Consider the following 20,747-nt stretch of genomic DNA (forward strand, 5'->3'; position numbering starts at 1 on the left):
GCTCTTCCATCCCAGCGAATGCTCAAGTCATGAACAGAACACATGCTAGGCCAGGTAGAAGGTCAATGAGGAGATGGAATCCCACACCCTTCACTGTTCAAGGCCAGAGAGGAACTATCTAGAAATTCAAGCGTAAAAAGGATGTCCAACACCAAGAGGTGTTCACATGCCTCATGCCTTTGCTTTTCTTTTGAAAAAGAAAGTGATGGAGACCTAGGGAGAGGCTGTGTTAGGAGGGCCCCTCCTACTCTGGGCTCAGGAATCTCACCGCCTAAGGGACTTCCTGGTTGCTCAGAGGTACAGGAGGCAGAGCGCTCTGTGTTCACAGCTGCCCGCTTTCCTCCTCCCCACTCGCCGGTGCTTTAGGGCAGATCTGGATACTTTGGCTGATTTTGGGAAATGTTCTCTGAAGTTAGCCACATGTTAAGCCAGGCTTGAGGCCCTCACTGTGGTCACATGGTAGCTCCAGAGGTTGGGATGGGGGCTCTGGCCCCTTCAAATCAGCGGAGTTAGGAAGTCTGCTCTCACCAAGAGGAATGCAAAGCCCACCTGCTCCAACCTTATGCCCCAGTCGGTGGTTCTCTTGTTCGTTCTTCTGTCTCGCCCTTTGTTCTGTACTCGCGGGCACTGGAGTCTCTATCCATTTGGCCATCGGTTCCCCTCTCCATTTATCTGTCACACCCAACTGTGCTTCCATCTGCCCTCCATCCCTCCTTCCCTCCTCCAGCCATCTGCCAGCCTTCCCTCCATCCTTCTGACTGCTGGTATGTCTGTCCATCCCTCCTTCCCTCGCACCACGTGGGTCTGGGGCTCCATCCCCTGTCCCATCCATCCCTCCATCTGTCCCTAGCCTGCCGCTCCATCCCGCTGCCCTTTTGCATGGCTGCAGAGTCAGCCCGCAGACCGTTCCCCGGTCCCTCTCACCCCCGTGGGCCCTCTAGCCCGTCCCCAGCCGCCACTCCAGGCCAGGCCGTCGGTCCCCCACGCGGGACCCGCGCCTGAGCGGGATCGGCACCCCATCCCTCCGTAGGTCTGTCTTTGTTCGGCGGCCCCGGCCCGGCCGTGCCTCCCACGGCCCCTCCGCGCGGCTCCCAGGCCCTGAAGGCGGCGGGCGGCGGGCGGCGGGCCTGGGGCGGGGCGGGGCGGGGCGGGGCGGGGGCCGGGGGTGACTCAGCCGCGCTCGCCCCGCGGTCCGCGCGTCCGCCGGCCTTGCAGGCGGGGCGGAGAAAATGGCGCTGCCCCCGGCCGCCGCGCCCCCCGCCGGGGCCCGGGAGTCGCCGGGGTCCCGCGCCGCCGCCGCAGCCGCCGCCCCCGAGCCGCCGCTCGGCCTGCAGCAGCTGTCGGCGCTGCAGCCTGAGCCGGGCGGGGTCCCGCTGCACTCGCCCTGGACCTTCTGGCTCGACAGGTGAGGGGGCGCGGGGCCCGCCGCGCACGGCCCCGACCCGGGTCCTGCCGCCACCGCCGCTTTGTTTCGGCGCGGCCCCTCGCCCCGGCCCCGCTCCGCTGTGGCACAGACCCCGGCCCCGCCGCGCGTCCGCCTGCGAGCCCCGGGATCGCCCCGCCGGGTCGGAAGCCAGCTTCGGGCCGCGCCGGGCGGCTGTTCGGCGGCCTCGTCTCCGGGCCGGGGAAGGACAGCGCAGCCCGAAAAGTTTCGGCAACACTTTCCACCCCTTGTTCCCTTCTGAGCGGAACGCGGCGTGCTGGCAGGGCCGTGGGAGAGGGTGGGCGAGCTGGGGGTGGCCGCGTCCCTGCTGCAGGGAGAGGGCTGTCCTGCTTACCCCGCGGGGCGCCTGGGAGCTCAGGACACGACCTCAGCTGTGACAGCGCTCGGAAAAGTTGCCCATCCCTTGGGAGGTGTGCGGTGGTGCAATGATTACTGCACGGCCAGCGCTCCCACCCACTGTCCGGCCGCTGCTGCGGTGGACTCCTCTTCCAATTCTTCCTCATCCACTGGGCAGGTATTTCCCGAACACCTACAGTGGAGCCGCACACCTGCTATGCGCTGGAGATTCAATAACGAGCAGCAGCTGACCTCGTCAGGAAGGGGGTCAATTATGGCTTTCTCAGGGGACAACCTAGGTGCCATCTTTTCAGAAAGGCCCCCGACTACCGTGTCTAAAATAGAAACCTTGCTCCATCGTTTTGTATTCTCCTGCCCTGCCTTCTTTTTCTTCCTAATGCTTAGTGCAGCCGGATTCTATTGTATATGAATTTGTTTACTTTCAGTCTGTCTCCCCAGCTCCTCAACACCTCCCCTCAGTTAAGGATAAAAGAGCAGTGGCTTTTTGTTTTTGGACATTTTGGACCTAGAACTGTGCCTGTCCCTCGTAAGAACACCAGAAATTGTTATGAATGAATAGATGGATGAATGCAAAGCCCCTTCTTAGTGTCTGCCCTGCAGTGGGTGCCCAATGATGACACCTCAAGGTTCTCCCAAGTGCATTTGGAAATTTTGATGAAACTGTGTCTACTCTGGCTAAGTGTTAGGAAGAAATGTGTGACAGTGTTCTGAGAAGTTTGCTTGGTACACACAAATCTGATTTTAAAAGGCTTTGAATAAAATGACTGCAAGATTTTTTTTTTTAAAGTGATATTCATTTTTTTTGGTTAAGACAAGCTCATTTCTTTTTTCCTTTTGGGTTCTTATAGCACCCGTCTGTAAGAATTGTCACTTGCTGCCATTTTCTTTGCCGGAGACCCAAAAAAGTTGGGGGTGGGGGAGATGGAGTGAGTTTCGTTCTTTCAAAACATTTTCACTTTCGTTATGGGATGCTAAGAGAGCATTATACTGTCATAACAAGCGTGCTTTTGGCAGACCTTAGCAGAATGAAATCGTGTCTGTTTTCATAGGCGTGCTGCAACTGTGCTATTGTTACCTGGTATCTGTTTTCAAGGTGTTAAACCTGGACCTGTGGTCTAAATTGTGAATACTGCTGACTGGTGGAAAGAGTATCAAGAGAGTTTCTTTTTAAACAGGTCTAAAATTAGTTTACATTTAGGAACAACACTTTTAAGGACTGGTCTAAAGTGTCAATACTACAGATAACACCATCTTTTAAGACTAGTTGCTTAAAATTATAGTAACTTTAATGAAGACACAAACTATATCTTACTATTGATTTACACATTTTTGTTCTCTAAAGGTCGATCATCAAATGAAATACATTATTGCCACAGTGTACAGATCTTTAATAGAAATGGCTGTATTAATTTAGAAATTAAAATGAGTTCCAATATTGTATATATGAATTCATTTTGCCCGATCAGTCATCTCATAATTTTTATTGAACTTTTTCTACTTCTCTGGGAACCCATTACCTTTATATAGGGTGCCCCTCTCCCCCTTGAGGTTATGAACACATTATGATCTAGAAGTTCATTAGTAAGTTTTCTCCCCAGGTAAACAACATTCTAGAGACTGGTGAGGTTCTCAGGAGAGCCCTCCAAGGCAGCCTTCCCTGCAGCATAGCCAATGTCTGCCTGGCAAGATGACATCGGTTTTTGAGTTCCATAGCATGCAAAGGCCTCTTGCTACTTAAAACTCCCCTTTGGCATCCTACCTCCTGGCCTGTCCTACCTCCTGGCCTGTCCTACCTTCCAGCCTACTGTGTGCTGATGAGCAAAGCACCTAGCTGCCCCAAGCCTCACTTTCATTCTAAAATGGGATAGTCATAGGCCATATCTCACAGGGCGGTTCTGAGGATTAAATGAGAGACGTGATGTACAACACCTAACAGGTGCCAGCTGGTAGAAGGAGCTTCCTAAGCATAAACTACTAAGACTGTCATTACCATGCTCCCCAGCTACCAACCCCTCCCCATACCCACACCCCAACAAAAAGTCTCCGGAGCAGCTTGTCTGAATTTTGTGTTGGGATGCCAGAAACCTAAATTCATTCCCCTCACTGGATGAGTTGGAGAAGTCCTCGATAAAGTTATTAGTATTTTTAATAGTCAACTCCAATAAGTCTTTATTTGGTTAAAAAATTAGACTGTATGGCTAAGGATTTCGGCATTTGAGGAAGGTAATTTTAGATTGGGGGTACATGCTGAAGAGTTTTTCTCCCCTTTTCTGGACATTTAAAACTATCCTGTCTTGATTCTTGGAAGCCACTCTGGGTTATGTGTCTCTAACTGCTTCTTTTTGATCTTATGGTGACCCCCTCGCCTCTGAGTTTTTTCCCACAAGACTCAGGCCTCGGGCCTCTTCTTTGCGCCATTTACCCCAGGAATCTCATCCAGTCACAGTGCTTTCAGGTCCACCTGAATTCTGGTGACTCTCAAAACCTTACACTCTTAGATCCAGTGCTCCTTCCCCTTTGTCTCCATGGATGTCCAATGTAATACACAACCAGACTCAACATGTACTGAACTACCTCCTCAACTGCCTTCCCAAACTTGCTTCCTTCTATCTGTATCTCAGATAAGAGCAGTTAAGAGCAAGTCTATCCTTCCAGTTGCCCAGCCCAAAAATCTTAGAGTCATCTATAACCACCTTCCACCCCCGCCCCCAGAGCAAAAGCCAAAGGGCTTATAGTAACCCATAAAGCTTTGCAGCTCTTCCTGCCCCACCCAGGACCCTTTTCTCCCTTGTCACTCTCCCTCCTGCCATGCCCTTCTCTCTGCTCATTGGTCCCCTTGCTCTTTCGCCATCATCCCAAGCAGGGACCTTAGCCGCTGACACCCCCTACTGCTTGGAGTGCTCCACCTCCATCAGTGCTTGCCCTGCTCTTTCCTGTCCTTCAAGCCTCTGCTCACGTCACCTTCTCAGACCTTCCATATTAGTCCGTTCTCACACAGCTACGAAGAATTACCCAAGACTGGGTAACTTATAAAGGAAAGAGGTTTGACTCACAGTTCCGCGTTGCTGTGGAGGCCTCAGGAAACTTACAATCATGGTAGAAGTCAAAGGAGAAGCAGGCACCGTCTTCACAGGGCAGCAGGACCAAGTGAGTGCACGTAGGGGAAATGCCAGACGCTTACAAAATCATCAGATCTCATGAGACTCACACACTATTATGAAAACAGCATGGGGGAAGCCACCCCCATGATCCGGTTACCTTCACCTGGTCCTGCCCTTGACATATATGGGGATTATGGAGATCACAATTCAAGATGAGATTTTGGGTGGAGACACAGCCAAACCATCTTATGTTCCCTGACCACTGTTATGAAATAGCACAAGCATCCCGACACACACACCCCGAGCCCCTGACCCTGTTGTATTTTCTCCATAGCATTACCACCATTGGCTTGTCCTCTCCCACTAGGACATAAACTTCACGAGGGCAGAGTTCTCGTCCCGGATGCCTGGTCCGTAGCTCCTGGGTTGGAGCCTAGCACAAGTCAGCCCGCACTGAATACCCTGAGCAGGGTGTTGTTGAATTCTACCTGCAGTGACTTCACCTTCTCCTGTGGTGGCTCCATTACTCTGCTAATCATTTGCAAGTCTCCATCTCCAGCCTTCGGCTCTCTTTGGAGTTCTGGACACATGTCTGAAAGCTAAGGAAGTCCACGGGCACTTTAAATGCAGTACTGACTCTTCAGTGACTGAGCTGATTTCTCTCCATTCTCTTTCTTTTCTGCTGACCACATGTTGGATAACCATCCCGCCGTACTTCCAGTTTTTCAGAATTGGAATTTCTATTTGATCCTTGAATCTTCTTTCTCTCAAGCCCCCTACTCCATCCAGTTCTGTATTTCATACTGTTAATTCCCCTGGGAAAACTTGCTCCAAGTCTAAGCCATTTTCCTCTCTCCATGCCCTCTCTCTGCAGGTTCTGGTTATGTCTAGTTCCAGTTACCTCCTAGCCGGCTCTTAGCTTCTTGCCTGCTCCCAAGCTCTGCCCCTCTCCAGGCATCCCCCACCTGGGCTGGCATGGTTAGCCTTCTAAACATATGCCTTATCTTACCATTCCAAAACTCCTTTGCCCCGTTCCTCTGCCATAGCAGTGGATTTTTACTTTATGTCTCCTACCACCTAAGAGGGCCTGTTTTATGAAGTTGTGTGATCCAGACAGTATGGATTCTGGATCTCCACCACTACTTCTACCAGAGCAGCTTTGAAGGTGGTGGTGTGGTGGTTTGTTTGTTTTTAGAAATGAGCCCCCTTAGGCTGGATGTGGTGGTTCATCCGTGCAATCACAGCACTTTAGGAGGCTGAGGAGGGAGGATCTCTTGAGGCCAGGAGTGTGAGACCAGCCTAGGCAACATGGCAATACCTTGTTTCTATTTAAAAAAAAAATTAGCCGGGCGTGATGGCAAGAGCCTGTAGTCCCAGCTACTTGGGAGGCTGAGGCTGGAGGATCCCTTGAGCCTAGGTGTTTGCTTGAGCCTGAATTCCAGGATGCGGTGAACTATGATCACACCAATACACTCCAGCCTAGTTGACAGAATGAGACCCGCCTCTAGAAATACATACATATGTACATACGTACATATATAAAAAGACCCCTTTAATTTCAATAAAAGATTCCCTACCTTTTTTTTTAAGGAAAACTGTGGACTTACAGATTATGGTATACATTCATATATTGCTTTTTTTAAGTGGAACGCACCTTTTAAAATATAAGATATGAATATATATATATATATATATATATATATATATAATAGAGAGAGAGAGAGAGAGAGAGAGAGAGAGAGACAGGCTCTCTCTGTTACCCAGGCTGGAGTGCAGTGGCGCAACCATGACTCACTATAGCTTCTACCTCCTGGGCTCAAGCAATCCCTGCACCTCAGCCTCCCAAGTAGCTGGGACAACAGGCATGTGCTACTACACCCAGCTAATTTTTGTATTTTTTGTAGAGGCAAGGTCTGACTATGTTGCCCAGGCCGGTCTCAAACTCCTGGGCTCAAGCAATTCTCCCACCTCAGCCTCCCAAAGTGCTGGGATTAGAGGTGCCCTGCCCAAACCCACCTCTTCTTAAACCTTATCACCTACCACTCTTCAACTCCACAATACCACTCAGTCTGTCCACTCTTCCTGGTCACGTCAGACTACTGGCCCTTTCCTTGGATAGATTTAACTTCCTCATGTCTGTGACTCCAGGGAGTGCACATTACAGTGCCTGTACTGCACTCACACAGTAGGTGCTGAGTGAGTATTTGCAGACTTTTTTTTTTTTTATCAGAAAGGTGAGCCATCATATACAACTGTCACCAACCCTACCCAATCATGGTTTAGCTCCACCAAGCCTGTGTTTCTCAAAGTGTATTCCCTCATCCACCTATCAGAATCACCTGGCTGTGCTTGTTACAATACAGGCTCCCCACCCTGCCCCAGACCTACTCATTCAGACCTCTGTGGTGAAAGGTAGATTTGTAACAAATGCCATAGATACCCAAACTTCAGAGTTCTGCTCTATGTATTGATCATATCAATTGAGCATATTATTTACCAGTCACCATTCCAGGTAATAAGATTGCAAACATGACTATATCTTGGGCCATGTCCTCGCAGGAGGGATATCTCACATGCTGAATGTCTCAGTAGTATCAATGAAGAATTCTGAGAAGTGTTGAGTTCTAGAGCGACCCACCCTAAAGGGTGCAGTACTTCAAAATACATTCCAATGGTGTGTTCCATAATAACAAATCTGATATGGGAAGGTAGGGGCGAGCTTGACAAAAGGGACCCCAAAGTCATCCTTGTTCATTGAGTTGCCTACTGGAACTAGGTTGGGGAGGAGACTGGATGGAAGGGCTATGGTTGACAGGGAGAGAGTGGCTGGCATCTGAACTTTTCTTGTCTTTTTCCCTCACTTGCCCTCCTGAACCTGTAGACTCTAAATGGCCCAGGATTTTATTTTTTGTGAGGGGTAAAGTTCCTCTGAGAACATCTGGCAGGGCAAGGCCCTAACATAGAGTACTTCCAGCCTTTCTACCTCAGGTCAGTGGTTGCTTCTTGCAGAAAAGTATGAGGGCCTTTCACATCCTCACTCAGAAAAGTTTCTGGTCCTTACCTGGCACTAGCTGCTCAAAAACATTTCTGCTTTTAATATTACAGAGACCATTTACTTACTTCCAAACCCAGGGCACATGGCAAGAATTTAGTGATCTGTCATGGGAATGGTTCACAACTTGGTCTTTCTTAATTTTGTTGTAAACTCTAACACTGCTGTACTTCTCTACCCATCCTGCATGTACTGAAGGATTAATATATCTCAAGATGAAAGGAGCCCCAGTTGCTACTGGCAAAGAGCTGTAAGATAGACCAAGAATGACCATAGGAAAGCAGGGAGAAAGCAAAATCAAATAAACATGCAGAAATAAAACCTTTAAATGATGTAGATATTTTCAGTAGATGCATTATTAACTGTCAGTAATAGGGCTTGGGCCATTTTTGTATGCGACTCTTGATCAGACAGGAAGCTGGTATAGCCGCAAGCCACAGATCTATCTAAAAGTGATTAAAATGAAATCATCTTTAATGGAGTGAGGGGCATACTTAATCATGTAACCGGGCTGTACAAATTTTCCCTCTGACAGCTGAGCCCGGTGTTGTAAATCCAAGAGGAAGACTAGCATTTAGAAGATGTAACTCTGCCTTTAAAGTCTTCCCCTTTAAGGTGGGTTCTCTTGGCTGAAACAAAATTATCTCTCACATAAGATGGAATATCGTCATCGTTGGTTTTTTCAGCAGACATTTATTGTGTGCCTGTGTATTGGGCATGTGTATCGAGTAATTGGATATATTGTACCACATACTGTTTCAGACATCTTTTCCCACTTTAACTTGTTAATATGAACTACAGTTTACTCATTTGTGTTAAGCACTGGACTAGATACTGTACATAATTATCCATAAAATTCTCACATTACTGAAGTAGGATATATCAGCAACATTTTACAGATAAGAAAATTGAGGCCCAGAGAAGTAACTTGCCTGAGGTCACACAGCAATATAGAACAGAAACAGGATTTGAATTAGGACCGTATGACTCCAAGCCCTGGTGTCCCTAACCCCACTGCACACTGCTTTCCTGTGAGCATGAACACAGATAGGACACAATTCTCTCATATCTCTTATCCTAAAATATTGGAGCTGGACAGGACTTAAGGGGTTACCTGGCTCTACCTCTTAATTTTACAAATAAGGAAACCAAGAGCCAGTTTCATGGGAGATGATTAAGCCAAGGACTGCCTGCCTCAGAATTTGCTGAGAAAAGAAGAGAGCCCTTGCCTGAAAACCCATATTTAAGTGCTTTTACAGAACTGTCTTTCACACATAAGGATAACTTCTTCTTGATGTCTTTGGGTGATGGCAAATGCGTTTGTGACAATAGTGATTTTTACATTTGTCTTGTGATGCTGTAGTGCATTAGATTTTACTTTCCAAGTTAGCATTTCTTATGGTAACTTGATTTAGATGACATAGGCCAGCATGTCTTAAACTCTAATGTACATACAGATCACCTAGGATTTAGCAGGTCTCATGGGGACCTGGAGACCGCCACTCTAACAAGCTCCCAGGTGATGCTGCCCATTGCCTGGTTGCACTTTGAGTGGCAAAGATGCGGCAGGGTTCGAAGAAACCTTTTCAGCTTCTTTGCTTTGTAAGAAGCATCTCTAGGTGTACATATGGATTGTAAGTGGTGCTGTGGTCTGATAAAAGATAGCCAGGTAATGATTAAGATAATTTCCTTAGGTGTTTACAGAGGCATCTGTCTCCATGAACTTTCTTAATGAGCTTAGGCTGCAGCAATTGTATCTTTAAAAGTGGGGTTTAATGGGGAAGGCATATTTGGTCAGTCTGAATGGAGGATTGTAAGCTGCAGGACAGCTGGGGTCATGCTTGGTGCAGTGTTTTTATGAGGGTGCCAGGCTGAATATTGGTTATACAGGAGCTGTTTAGTTTAGGCTAATGACTAAGGGCATGGTTGTCAGGTAACCTTTGCTTCAAGTCCCAGATCTGCCACTAACCAATGGTGTATGTTTGGGCAAGTTACCTTACCACCTTCAGATTTAGTTTGCTTATCTTTAAAGTGGGGTTGCAACTATTATTTACATAAGGTGTTTTAATGAGGATAAAAGGAGATCATGTATGCATGTACAACATGATATGTGGTCTTTTCAATTATTGGGAGCCCAGCATTTCTGGAATAAGAAAAAGGATAAAATGGGCCGGGTGCGGTGGCTCATGCCTGTAATCCCAGCACTTTGGGAGGCTGAGGCAGGTGGATCACGAGGTCAGGAGATTGAGACCATCCTGGCTAACATGGTGAAATCTCGTCGCTACTAAAAATACAAAAAAATTAGCTGGGCGTTGTGGCGGGTGCCCGTAGTCCCAGCTACTCGGGAGGCTGAGGCAGGAGAATGGCATGAACCCAGGAGGCAGAGCTTGCAGTGAGCCGAGATCGCACCACTGCACTCCAGCTTGGGCAACAGAGCAAGACTCTGTCTCCAAAAAAAAAAAGGATAAAATGCTTTCAAGCACTTCACTTCTTCCTGAATCATGTTATTTATATTACATTTGGGGGTATTTTTTTTGCCAGGGATTCTAGTGGCATCTAGCTCTCTCCTGCACCTCTCCCTCTATGCTTTGCCAGCAGTGTGGCTAGATGTATGGTGGGGAGGCAAGATTGACAGGCAGGAAGTAGGTGGGCCCAAGGAGGGATATGACACAAGATATGCTATGGGACACCTAGGCTGACAATGACTGCTCAGTTATTACTGGGAGTCAGCCTAGTTTAAGAGGAAGGTCATGGGCCTCAGAGCCAGATAGACCAGGAGAAGAACCCAGACCTGCTACTTAAAAACAAGTTCACTGAGCCTCAGTTTCCTAATCTGTGAAGTGGAGATAGTGAAACCAACCTGACAGGATTGCTGTAAGAATTAGAGATAATATCTGCAAAACCCTTTCATATAATACATGCTTAATAAAAGGGAGCCATTATTACATTAATATTATTAAATAAAGTGGAAACTCCTGGTGGAACTATTGAAATTCTTTAACCTGATCCATTGAGGGACATTTATTGTTCCATTGCTGTGTTCTCAGCTCTAGCTGTATACCGTGGGAGGGCGGCGTATGATTCAGAAAATTCCGAACCAGGGTCCTGATTCCTGGGTTCTGTGATTTTCCACAGCTCTGCCTGTATCTTCTACTAGGAATGGTCATTATCGGCATGTATGTTCCTCTCTCAGCCTTCTTTCCCACCTCCTCCCTCCCGGGAGAATTAAAAAAATGATAGGAACATTGTTTCTTTGCCTTTGGGAGCCTGGGGAATTCCGAGAGAGGAGGGATGTTGGTTCTAAAATATAAACTCTATGGGAAAAGGCCTTTTTCTAGAATGATCACCATCATATCCCCAGCGGCCACAAAAGGTGTGCAAAGCATTTTTGTTGATTAAATAAATTTTAAAGCCCCTGAGACTATTTGTTACGCATTGCCAGGAGGGTTTCTTTGCATGGGCACCATGGACGTTCTGGCCAGGGCGATTCTCTGTTGTGAGGGCTGTCCCGTGTACTGTAGGATGTTCAGCAGCACCTTTGGCTTCTACCCACCACCTGCCAGTAGCACGTCCTCAGTTATGACAACCGAAAATGTCTTCAGATATTGCCAAGTCTCTTCTGGGGTGCAACATCACCCTCAGATGAGCACCCCTGGTCTGTGGAGACAGGGTTTGGACTAGGGTTCTGCTGGGAAGGGAAGGTTTATAACATGAATGAAAGAAAAAGATTTTTCAAGCTAAGAGAATAGACTGTATATGTGATACCAGTAAAAATGTTTCCTTCCTTGACATCCATTACAAACATTTACCTTCAGTTGCTACAAATGTCTACTCAGGTGACAGGGAAGAGAGGTGTAACTGCCGGCTGCCAAGGCTGCAGGGTTGCCATGAACAGCTTGCACTGCTACTTTAAGAAACGGTAACCGTAGATGATACAGCTGCAGTTCAATTTTCAATCAGCAATTCCAGTACAGACTGACCTGTTTACAGGGCAGAGTGTTTAAAAATCTCGAGTTGTTTGCTCTTTTGAAATTGATTCTGTGGATATGGCCCAATTTTGCTTGTTAAACAAGTATGAAGTTTGGGCATGAGGTTTAGGCACATTGGTGTTTTTCAGTGACTGTTGGAGTCACATTTGGCTCACAAAAGGATGCCATACCTTCTGCTGGCCGGCCGAGTATTTACTACCATCAGTACTTGCGACATCACTGTTTTGTTACTTTGAAGCCTGAATATTCAGAAGGGTGCCCATCAGCTGGAAAGAATCTTTGAGATCACAGAATCACCCTCCTCCATGAAGAAATTAGGAAACTGAGTTTCTGTGGAGCCTGACATATCTCCTTTCTTTTTTCTTTTCTTTCTTTTTTTTGAGATGGAGTTTTGCTCTTGTTGCCCAGGCTGGACTGCAGTGGCGCAGTCTCGGCTCACTGCAACCTCCGCCTCCCAGGTTCAAACGATTCTCCTGCCTCAGACTCCTGAGTAGCTGGGATTACAGGCATACACCACCACGTCCAGCTATTTTTTTGTATTTTTAGTAGAGCCTGGATTTCATCATGTTGGCCAGGCTGGTCTCGAACACCTGACCTCAGGTGATCCAAGTGCCTTGGCCTCCCAGAGTGCAGGGATTACAGGCGTGAACCACTGCGCTCTGCCCATATCTCCTTTGAGATCCCAATACATCAGTATCATCAGGTGTTAGTCTGTTAAAATAGAGCCCTTGTGGAGTGTAATCCTTTTGGTTTTTGTAAAGATCTTCCCTACCCTGCTCCATTGGAAAGACTATTTTAATATTGTTTCTTCTCAGAATATTGTATGAATACAGTCTTGTATTAAAAATGGTGTTCAGGCCTTGAGGTGATGGCTCACTCCTGTAATCCCAGTACTTTGGGAGGCTAAAGCAGTGGGATCACTTAAGGCCAAGAGTTTGAGACCAGCTTGGGCAACATAGTGAGACCCTCCCTCTACAAAAAATACAAAAATTAGCTGGCTGTGGTGACATGCACCTGTAGTCCCAGCTACTTGGAAGGCTGAGGCAGAAGGATTGCTTGAGCCCAGGAGGTCAAGAATACAGTGAGCTGTGATTGTGCCACTGCACTCCAGCCTGGGCAACAGAGTGAGACCTTGTCCCAAAAACAAAAAAAAAAAAAAAAAAAATGGGATTCAGCAAAAATGGTGGCCTTGATGAAAATGTACCAAAAGAGTCAACTGTAAATCTCCATTTAAAGAGGCAAGTGTATATATGGCTTGAATGGGCAGCTCAGCAGTGAGGGGTGAAGAGCAGGAAATCACAAATGGGTCACCTGTATTCAAATCACATATCTGTGGCCATGGGCAAGTTCCCAAACCTCTCTAAGCACCAGACTGCTCACCTGTAATGGTGATAAATAACATTGACAGCTGCATAAATAGGATTGCAGGGATTCAGTGCTTCAACGGAGGTCAGAGGCTCAGCACACTAGCAAGAATTCGGCACTTATGTGTTAGTCACTGACACTGTTGTGTTACACTAATAAGTACTTCCTAGTTGTTATTTTATTCTAGAGTCCTTTTAGGGCCTCTGGAAACATGATTTCTTCGAAAAACCTGGATAATGAAACTGAGGGGACCTACGTAACTTGGTACAATTATCTCCTGCGCTGGAATACAAGTAAAGACCAGACTGTGGAGACAGAGGCATTTAAAAAGAACCATATATAACAAATTTTCATGAGTGCTTTTTTTTTTTTTTTTGTCTAGGTTAAATGGTATTATCCTCACATTGTATTTGCTTAAAATTGACATAATACTGTGTGAAGCAAACATTTAAATTATACTCATTATAAACTGTTTCAAATTGAAGTGAACTTTAAAAATTAGTTAAAAAGTTTTTTTTGAAATACACAGTTTTTTGAATGAAAAAAGAATGCAAAAGTATATTTCCTCCCTTTGGGCCCTAGAATCCCAAACCCCCTCCCCGCCCCCGACCCACACACACATAGGGAAGAAGCCCTGTGTATACTCTCCTATGTGCTTTGGGGGATCCAGGAATGTATTTACTGGGCATATGTAGTAGAGCAGTCAGTTAAAGGAAGAAAAGTTGTATTTTAATGTTAAAGTGATATATTTTTCATGCTAACAGTCTATTCAGAAAAAGTTTAAGAGTTTTAAAGTTTTTTTCCCCTCATTTAAAAAATAATGAAAGCTGAAAAAGACATAAAACCTCCATTAAATAGCCAACTTTATATCTATCCAAGTTGATACTTCAGTAACTACAGCCCAGTCAATCCACGTGGACTGATGTATTTCATCAGGGGCCCAGGTGTGAACTGCCATTAGCAAGGTATTGATTGAGTACTTCGTTCTTTGCCACACTCTTCGACATAGTTATTTTAGGCTTAAAGTCTGACAACAACAAAATGCAGTCATGGTGTTTAATGTGGATTTGCTTTCCTAAAACAATGTCCAGCAAATCGAGTTGTAAATTCAGTGCTTTACAGTAGATTTCTTTATTGGACTGCACCTGCCCAGTGGAAGTCCCTTGTTTTCCCCCAAACTAGTCCGTGATTGTGCTTCTTTAGTGACCTTCTGATAAGGAAGCGGCATTCAGAAATGCATTTTTTGTTTTTTTCAGACAGAGCCTCGCTCTGTCACCCAGGCTGGAGTGCAGTGGCCCCACCTCGGTGCACTGCAACCTCCACCTCCTGTGTTCAAGTGATTCTCGTGTCTCAGCCTCCCGAGTAGCTGGGACTGCAGGTGAGCACCACCGCTCCTGGCTTATTTTTGTATTAATAATTTTAGTAGAGGCGGGATTTCACCATGTTGGCCATGCTGGTCTCGAACTCCTGTCCTCAAGTGATTTACCTGCCTCAGCCTCCCAGAGTACTCGGATTATAGTCATGAGCCACCGCGGCTGGCCAGGAATGCATTTTTGATATTCAGGTTCGACTCTTAGGGAGCATTCACTGGTTCGTAGTTCAAGGACTGTAGTCCTTGCTGTGCTTACCCCAGCCTGGGCATGGGCCTTTGGCATTGCCTTCACTTCTGAGCTCATGTGAGTTTTGTCTCTAGTGTGCAGCGTTTTAGCAACTGTCCAGGAAGTACAACATACTGAGGGTCCTTGGGGGCAGCGTCTCTGGTATCAGTGTCTGGTAAAGAGCATTGCTTTTACAGATTCCAGATCCTAGTGGGTCAGCTGTGATTGAGGTACTTTCTCCTCTCAGCAAGCTTCTTATTTCTCACCAACAACCAGATGTGGGCTTTCATGCATTATTTGTGTGATGAAACATAATCTTAGGCTGATATAATTGTACCCCAACATTTTTGAGCATGAACTGCTAATTCAATATATAGAGAAAGAAAAGGTGGCAGGAATTGAGAGTCTTGAACTCCTAAGGTTTGATGGGACAGGTCATTTTACCATCCCAGGCAATGGTCCTTGGTAAAACCAGTTAAATTGTAGTGTTTCTGGTGACTAAACCTGTAGTATGTTGCCATCTAGTGGAACATATAGCTAACTAAAGATTAATGCAGTCTGACCATAAAGTTCAGCTGCGCTAATTGAATCAGCCAGAGAAAAGAACTGAAAGTATTTTCTAAAGGCAAGTGTTTTGGTAACAGCAAATTCATATGAAACCAGAGTTGAGTTTTCTTAAAGTAGGCAAATGGTCACTCTGTTTCTCAAGAGTGCTTGAATATTTACCACCCAGTTACTAACAAGTTTTCAAACATATCACCAGGCCAGGACACTGCATTTTCATTGTCATGTGTACAATAGGCAGTTTCTCATCTAAAGTCCTGGAGAAAATGCTTGGTTATCATTAGGTTATTTTGGTATGTTTTAAAATGTGATTTTAAGGTGTCCATTCCCTTTCTTATTAATACATACTTATCTTTTTTTTTTCTATTAAGTTTCCAAGAATAAATCTGCTGATTTTTAGGAGAAGCAAACACATGGTTTCACAAAGTAGGGATTTCACATTTTAAATTCCAACTAGCATCCCCCAAATGTCCAATCCTGTGGTTTGAGACCTGATTTTTAGGAAGACCTGAAAGATTCTACTGTGGGCCGTTTGTGAGCACTGACTGCTTGTTTTGTGTCTTTGTCCTGCTCCTCTTGCCTAGATCCCTCCCTGGTGCCACAGCAGCTGAGTGTGCATCAAATCTGAAGAAAATCTACACAGTACAGACAGTACAGGTAAGATCAAGAGAGGGACTAACTGAATTAACACGGCACATGTCGGAGACCTAATCACCCACCTTGAAATCTGTTGCTGTGCCGGCAGCCCCTGTCCAGGGTTCTGCTCTGGAGTTGGCTCTCGGGTCCAGGTTGGCACAGCTGCCCTTAACCAAGTCCACCCCAGGGCCAGCTGAGCACACAGTCAGGTGGCCTGCTCTTGTCTTGGCCACCTGCTGAACCTTTATCTACTACCTAAACCTTTCATAGACCCGCACAAAAGGCAGACTGCAGTGTGGTTAAGAGTGAAGGTTTTTCAAGATCTTTATCTGTGTTCCTGTTCAAACTCCACCTCTGCCACTGCTTCTCTGTGCCTCTGTTCCCCATCAGTGAGAGGCAGTGGCGCCTTCCCTGCAGGTTGTTAAAGGTTTAGAGGTCACATGGGCAGAGCAGGATAATGTGGGGCATGAAGGTGGAGAGTCTCTGCTTGGTTTCCTACTTCACTTTGCAATTCCATCATCCTAAATTAGGCATGGATCAACTCCTTTCATCTCTGTAAAATTGGTCTAATGGTAGCACCTACCTCCATGGGTTACTGTGAAGATTGAATAAGATTATGTTTATGCCATGCTTAGTGGAATATCTAATACATAGCAGATTCTCAATGAATGCAGGCTCTTAGTTCTATTAGTTCTTTCTCTATCTAACTCTGTTGGTGGAGTTGGAAAAACAGAACTGAAAAAACACAACTGGCCAGGCATAGTGGCTCACGCCTGAAATCCCAGGAGTTCGGGAAGCTGAGGTGGGAGGATTGCTTGAGCCTAGGAGTTCCAGAGCAGCCTGGGCAACATAGACCCCCATCTCTACAAACAGTTCCTTAAAAATTAACTGGGCGTGGTGGCACACATCTGTGGTCCCAGCTACTTGGGAGGCTGAGGTACAATGATCACTTGAGCCCAGGATTTCAATGCTGCAGTGAGCTGTGTTCACGCTACTGCACTCCAGCCCGGGCAACAGAGCAAGACCTTGTCTCAAAAAAGAAAAAACTTGATTGATTTAATTGATCCCATTTCTATTTTCTTCAATAGCAGATTCTATCCAGTTTTTCCTGTCTTCTAGTGTAACGGGCTGGTGCAGGTAGAGAATAAGGCTTTTGTGGCTGTTTCAGAGTTGCATTTACCATATGTCCATGAATTTTCTAGAAGAGAGAGATTTTAAATAGCTTTCCTGTTGTATCCCTAAATCTGTTAATGTCTTAGAAATTCCAATAGATCCGCATCTAGATTGTGTCTCTTAGGCAGCCTATTACATGCAGAAGTAGCATAGAGATCCATTTTTTTTTTTAGGCTGTGGTCCCAGTATCTGGTTCAAAAGATTTGGCATGCATAATTACGAAGTCCCAGGAATCTGATTGCAAGGTGCTGCGTGTGGCTACCAAGGGCAGTGAGCCGGGTGTGAAGACACAGTCCTGACTGTGGGCCATTTCTGGTGTCGTTGGGGAAGTGACATAAGCGTGTGGGAAGCAGAGCAGCAGTGCCGCTGTGCAGTGCCAAGTACAGACAGCACCGCAAGGCAGCACGAGGGCCACTGTCCAGAGAAATCAACGCGCTCAGAGTCTGGGAGGCCTCCCTGCACATCTCCTCTTCTGTGGATTTAGGGACTTCTGTTACCTTTTCCCAGCAGCCATTTTATAATCCTCAGAGCGCTTGATTTGAAGGCCTGTCCTCATGTAAAGGCTCTCGGAGTCTCATTAGACTTTTCCCAACCCACATGACATTAGATCATCAGGGCTATGCAAGGGGTTCCGGAGCTGACACTAGTCAGATGAGGGGATTGGCTTGGTTTTCCTGACCCTGCGAGATAACCCAGGGTATTTGGTAGCGCCCCTGAATCCACAGCATTTTAGGGTCTTCAGGGAGCAATTTAAAGCACCCAGGCAGGCACACACTAGGAAATACTTTCTTTAAAACTACTTTATTGGGATATAATTTATATACAGTAAATGTAGATTTCCTAAGTATAAATTTTGACAAGGGTACGCACGTACAACCATCACGCAGATCAAGAAGAAAAACTTTCCCTTACACTAGAAAGTCTCTTCGTGCCCCTGCCAGCCTCCATCCCCCAAGCAACCACTATTCTTATTTCTACCACACTATATTCATTCTGTTACTGAACTTTATATTGATGGAATCATACAGCACTATATTATTGTGTCTGGTCCTTTGCACTTAATGAATATTGAAGGATTGAATGAATGAATGAGGCCGAGCATGGTGGCTCTTGCCTGTAATCCCCGCACTTTGGGAGGCCGAGGTGGGCGGATCACTTGAGGTCGGGAGTTCAAGACCAGCCTGAGCAACATGGTGAAACCCTGTCTCTACTAAAAATACAAAGATTAGCCTGGAGTGGTGGCAGGCGCCTGTAGTCCCAGCTACTGGGGAAGCTGAGGCAGGAGAATTGCTTTAACCCGGGAAGTGGAGGTTGCAGTGAGCCGAGATTGCACTGCCCTCTAGCCTGGGTGACAGAGTGAGACTCTGTCTCTCTCACACACACACTCCCAAAAAAAAAAAAAAAAAAATGAATGAATTAGAAGTTAATAAATGAACCACTTTCCTGAGTCACAACAGACTGCTCCCGTAAGGATTCTGTAGGCTACACATTCTCAGTGGGGGCCAAAGTGCATTCTTGCAGGGGAAGTAGATCAGTGAACAAATCTCATTCTTTTTATATACAAAGCATAGATGTCCATGAAGTCCATAAACATACGGTGTCTTTGTGATATTAAAATTTCATCATAGGTGATTAGAAAAAGGGTTCTTTTAGGGCCTAAGGGGGCAACAGTGAAAAAAATGGCTGATAAACACTGCCCTAAGGATCAGGAAATTCCTTTCTGTCTCAGCTGTCTCTGCTCCCTCAGTTTCTCATCTGTAAAACTGAGGTAGTAATAGTGCCTACTGGCTAAGGTAGAGTGAAAGTTAAATGAGATGGTATATAGTTCTTAGTAATGCTTGGCACTTAGCCCTCAGGTGTGGCCAGCTTTTATTTAAGTGTGACTGGATTCTACCCCTCAGCTCCATCAGTTACCTGGCTAGGGTGTGGGCTAGGGTAGTCACAGTGCCTTGGTTGATGTCCCATATGTGACATTTATTAGCTTGGACAAGTTATATAACCTGTCTGAATCTCAGTTTACTCATCTGTAAGATGGAAATAATTGTGATGGTAATTTTATCATGCTGTTGTGAGACTTAAATGATACATTGAGGTAAAAAGCCATAGTAAATACCCAATCATCTGCCATAATTTGTCTACTTCTACTGAGATATCTTCTCATGCTTTCTTCAGTCGTATTTTATATCAGGAAACTATATACCACTGCTTCTAGATTATTTATTTCAAGTGATTATACTCTGGATTGCACCACCGCTAACACAGAGATGTATGTAAAGATATTTAACTTATCAGTAACTTGAGATTTCAGCCTGCGAGTGTCCTTGACAGCTGATAAATTGTCCTTAGTATTTAAGAACTGGCCAGGATACTATCTTGTCAGTAATTTGAGGATGTGCTTTTGTCCCATTGTCTTTTTATTTTATTCTAGGATTGTATATTAATTTTTTTTTCTTCAGAAACAGGGTCTCACTTTGTCACCCAGGCAGGAGTGCAGTGGTGCAATTATAGCTCACTACAGCCTCAAACTCTGGTCTCAAGAGATCCTCCCACCCCAGCCTCCTCCCAAGTATCTAGGACTACAGCCATGTGCTACCACACCCAGTTAAATTATTTTTTTTTTTTGTAGAGATGGGGTCTTGCTATGTTGCTCAGGCTAGTCTCGAATTTCTGACCTCAAGCTGTGTTCCCTCCTTGACCTCCCAAAGTGCTGAGATTACAGGCATGAACCACTTTGGCCTGTACGTTGATTCTTTGACTCTCACTCCGTTAGCACTAAAAAAACTGCTTCTCCAGTTCTGTCTGTGTTTTCCTCCCATATGTGTTTAGATGAAAGGTAAAAATCATGTGATATTAATGATTGCCTTATTGAAGACATCTGTGTCCTTTTATACTTTGAGGCCCTTTAGCAAATCAAAGTAGATGGGTTTGGGAGAGGAATTGTTACCCCATCTATCAGTTGAGGAGACTGAGGCTGGAGGTAAGTGGCCCAAACATTCATTGGAAAGAGCCAATCATGCCATGCCTCTAGGACTGGAATTCCCTCCACTTCCAGTCCAGTTCTCTTTCTTTTACTCCCCGTGATTGAGGAGTGGAGGACACTCAGCCTCCAAAGGACCTGGGAACCCCTGCTGAGGACACTTTCATCACACCAAATAATAATTCTCTCTGCCTGGAGTTAAGTTCATTTCTACTTTCCTACCTTTCTTGGAAAATTCCATTTTACATCTAGGCATATTTCCCAGGTGCTTATTGATTCTCTTACTCTTTTGTGAAGCTGTCCAAATTTTCCACATTTCTCTTGTGGTTTTGCATCCTCAGTGGTTGTAGTGCAGAATAGAAAATGGCTTTTAGCCAGGGGCATTGGCTCATGCCTGTGATCTCAGCTATTCAGGAAGCTGAGGTGGGAGGATTGTGTGAGCCCAGGAGTTCGAGTTCAGCCTGGGCAACATGGCAAGACTCACATCTCTG

At 45.8% G+C, this 20,747-nt stretch overlaps 1 protein-coding gene across 3 annotated transcripts in view; it reads left to right on the plus strand.

Annotated features, from left to right (window-relative positions):
- The window catches only part of EIF4E3 (eukaryotic translation initiation factor 4E family member 3), a 75,517-nt gene that overhangs the window by 28,292 nt on the left and 26,478 nt on the right, over positions 1–20,747 (plus strand). For 2 of the 3 annotated variants that reach the window (XM_030801731.1, XM_030801732.1), the window contains exon 3: positions 16,055–16,127. Coding sequence is in view for 1 of the 3 variants with exons in the window: in XM_030801730.1 (XP_030657590.1) it covers positions 1,230–1,405; positions 16,055–16,127 (249 nt within the window). In the remaining 2 variants the exon portion in view is untranslated. Of the gene's footprint in view, positions 1–1,179; positions 1,406–16,054; positions 16,128–20,747 lie in introns of those variants that run through there. The other variant, XM_030801730.1, reaches the window with a different exon arrangement.

Source organism: Nomascus leucogenys, chromosome 21, assembly GCF_006542625.1.
Source record: "Nomascus leucogenys isolate Asia chromosome 21, Asia_NLE_v1, whole genome shotgun sequence".
Lineage (NCBI taxonomy): Eukaryota > Metazoa > Chordata > Mammalia > Primates > Hylobatidae > Nomascus > Nomascus leucogenys.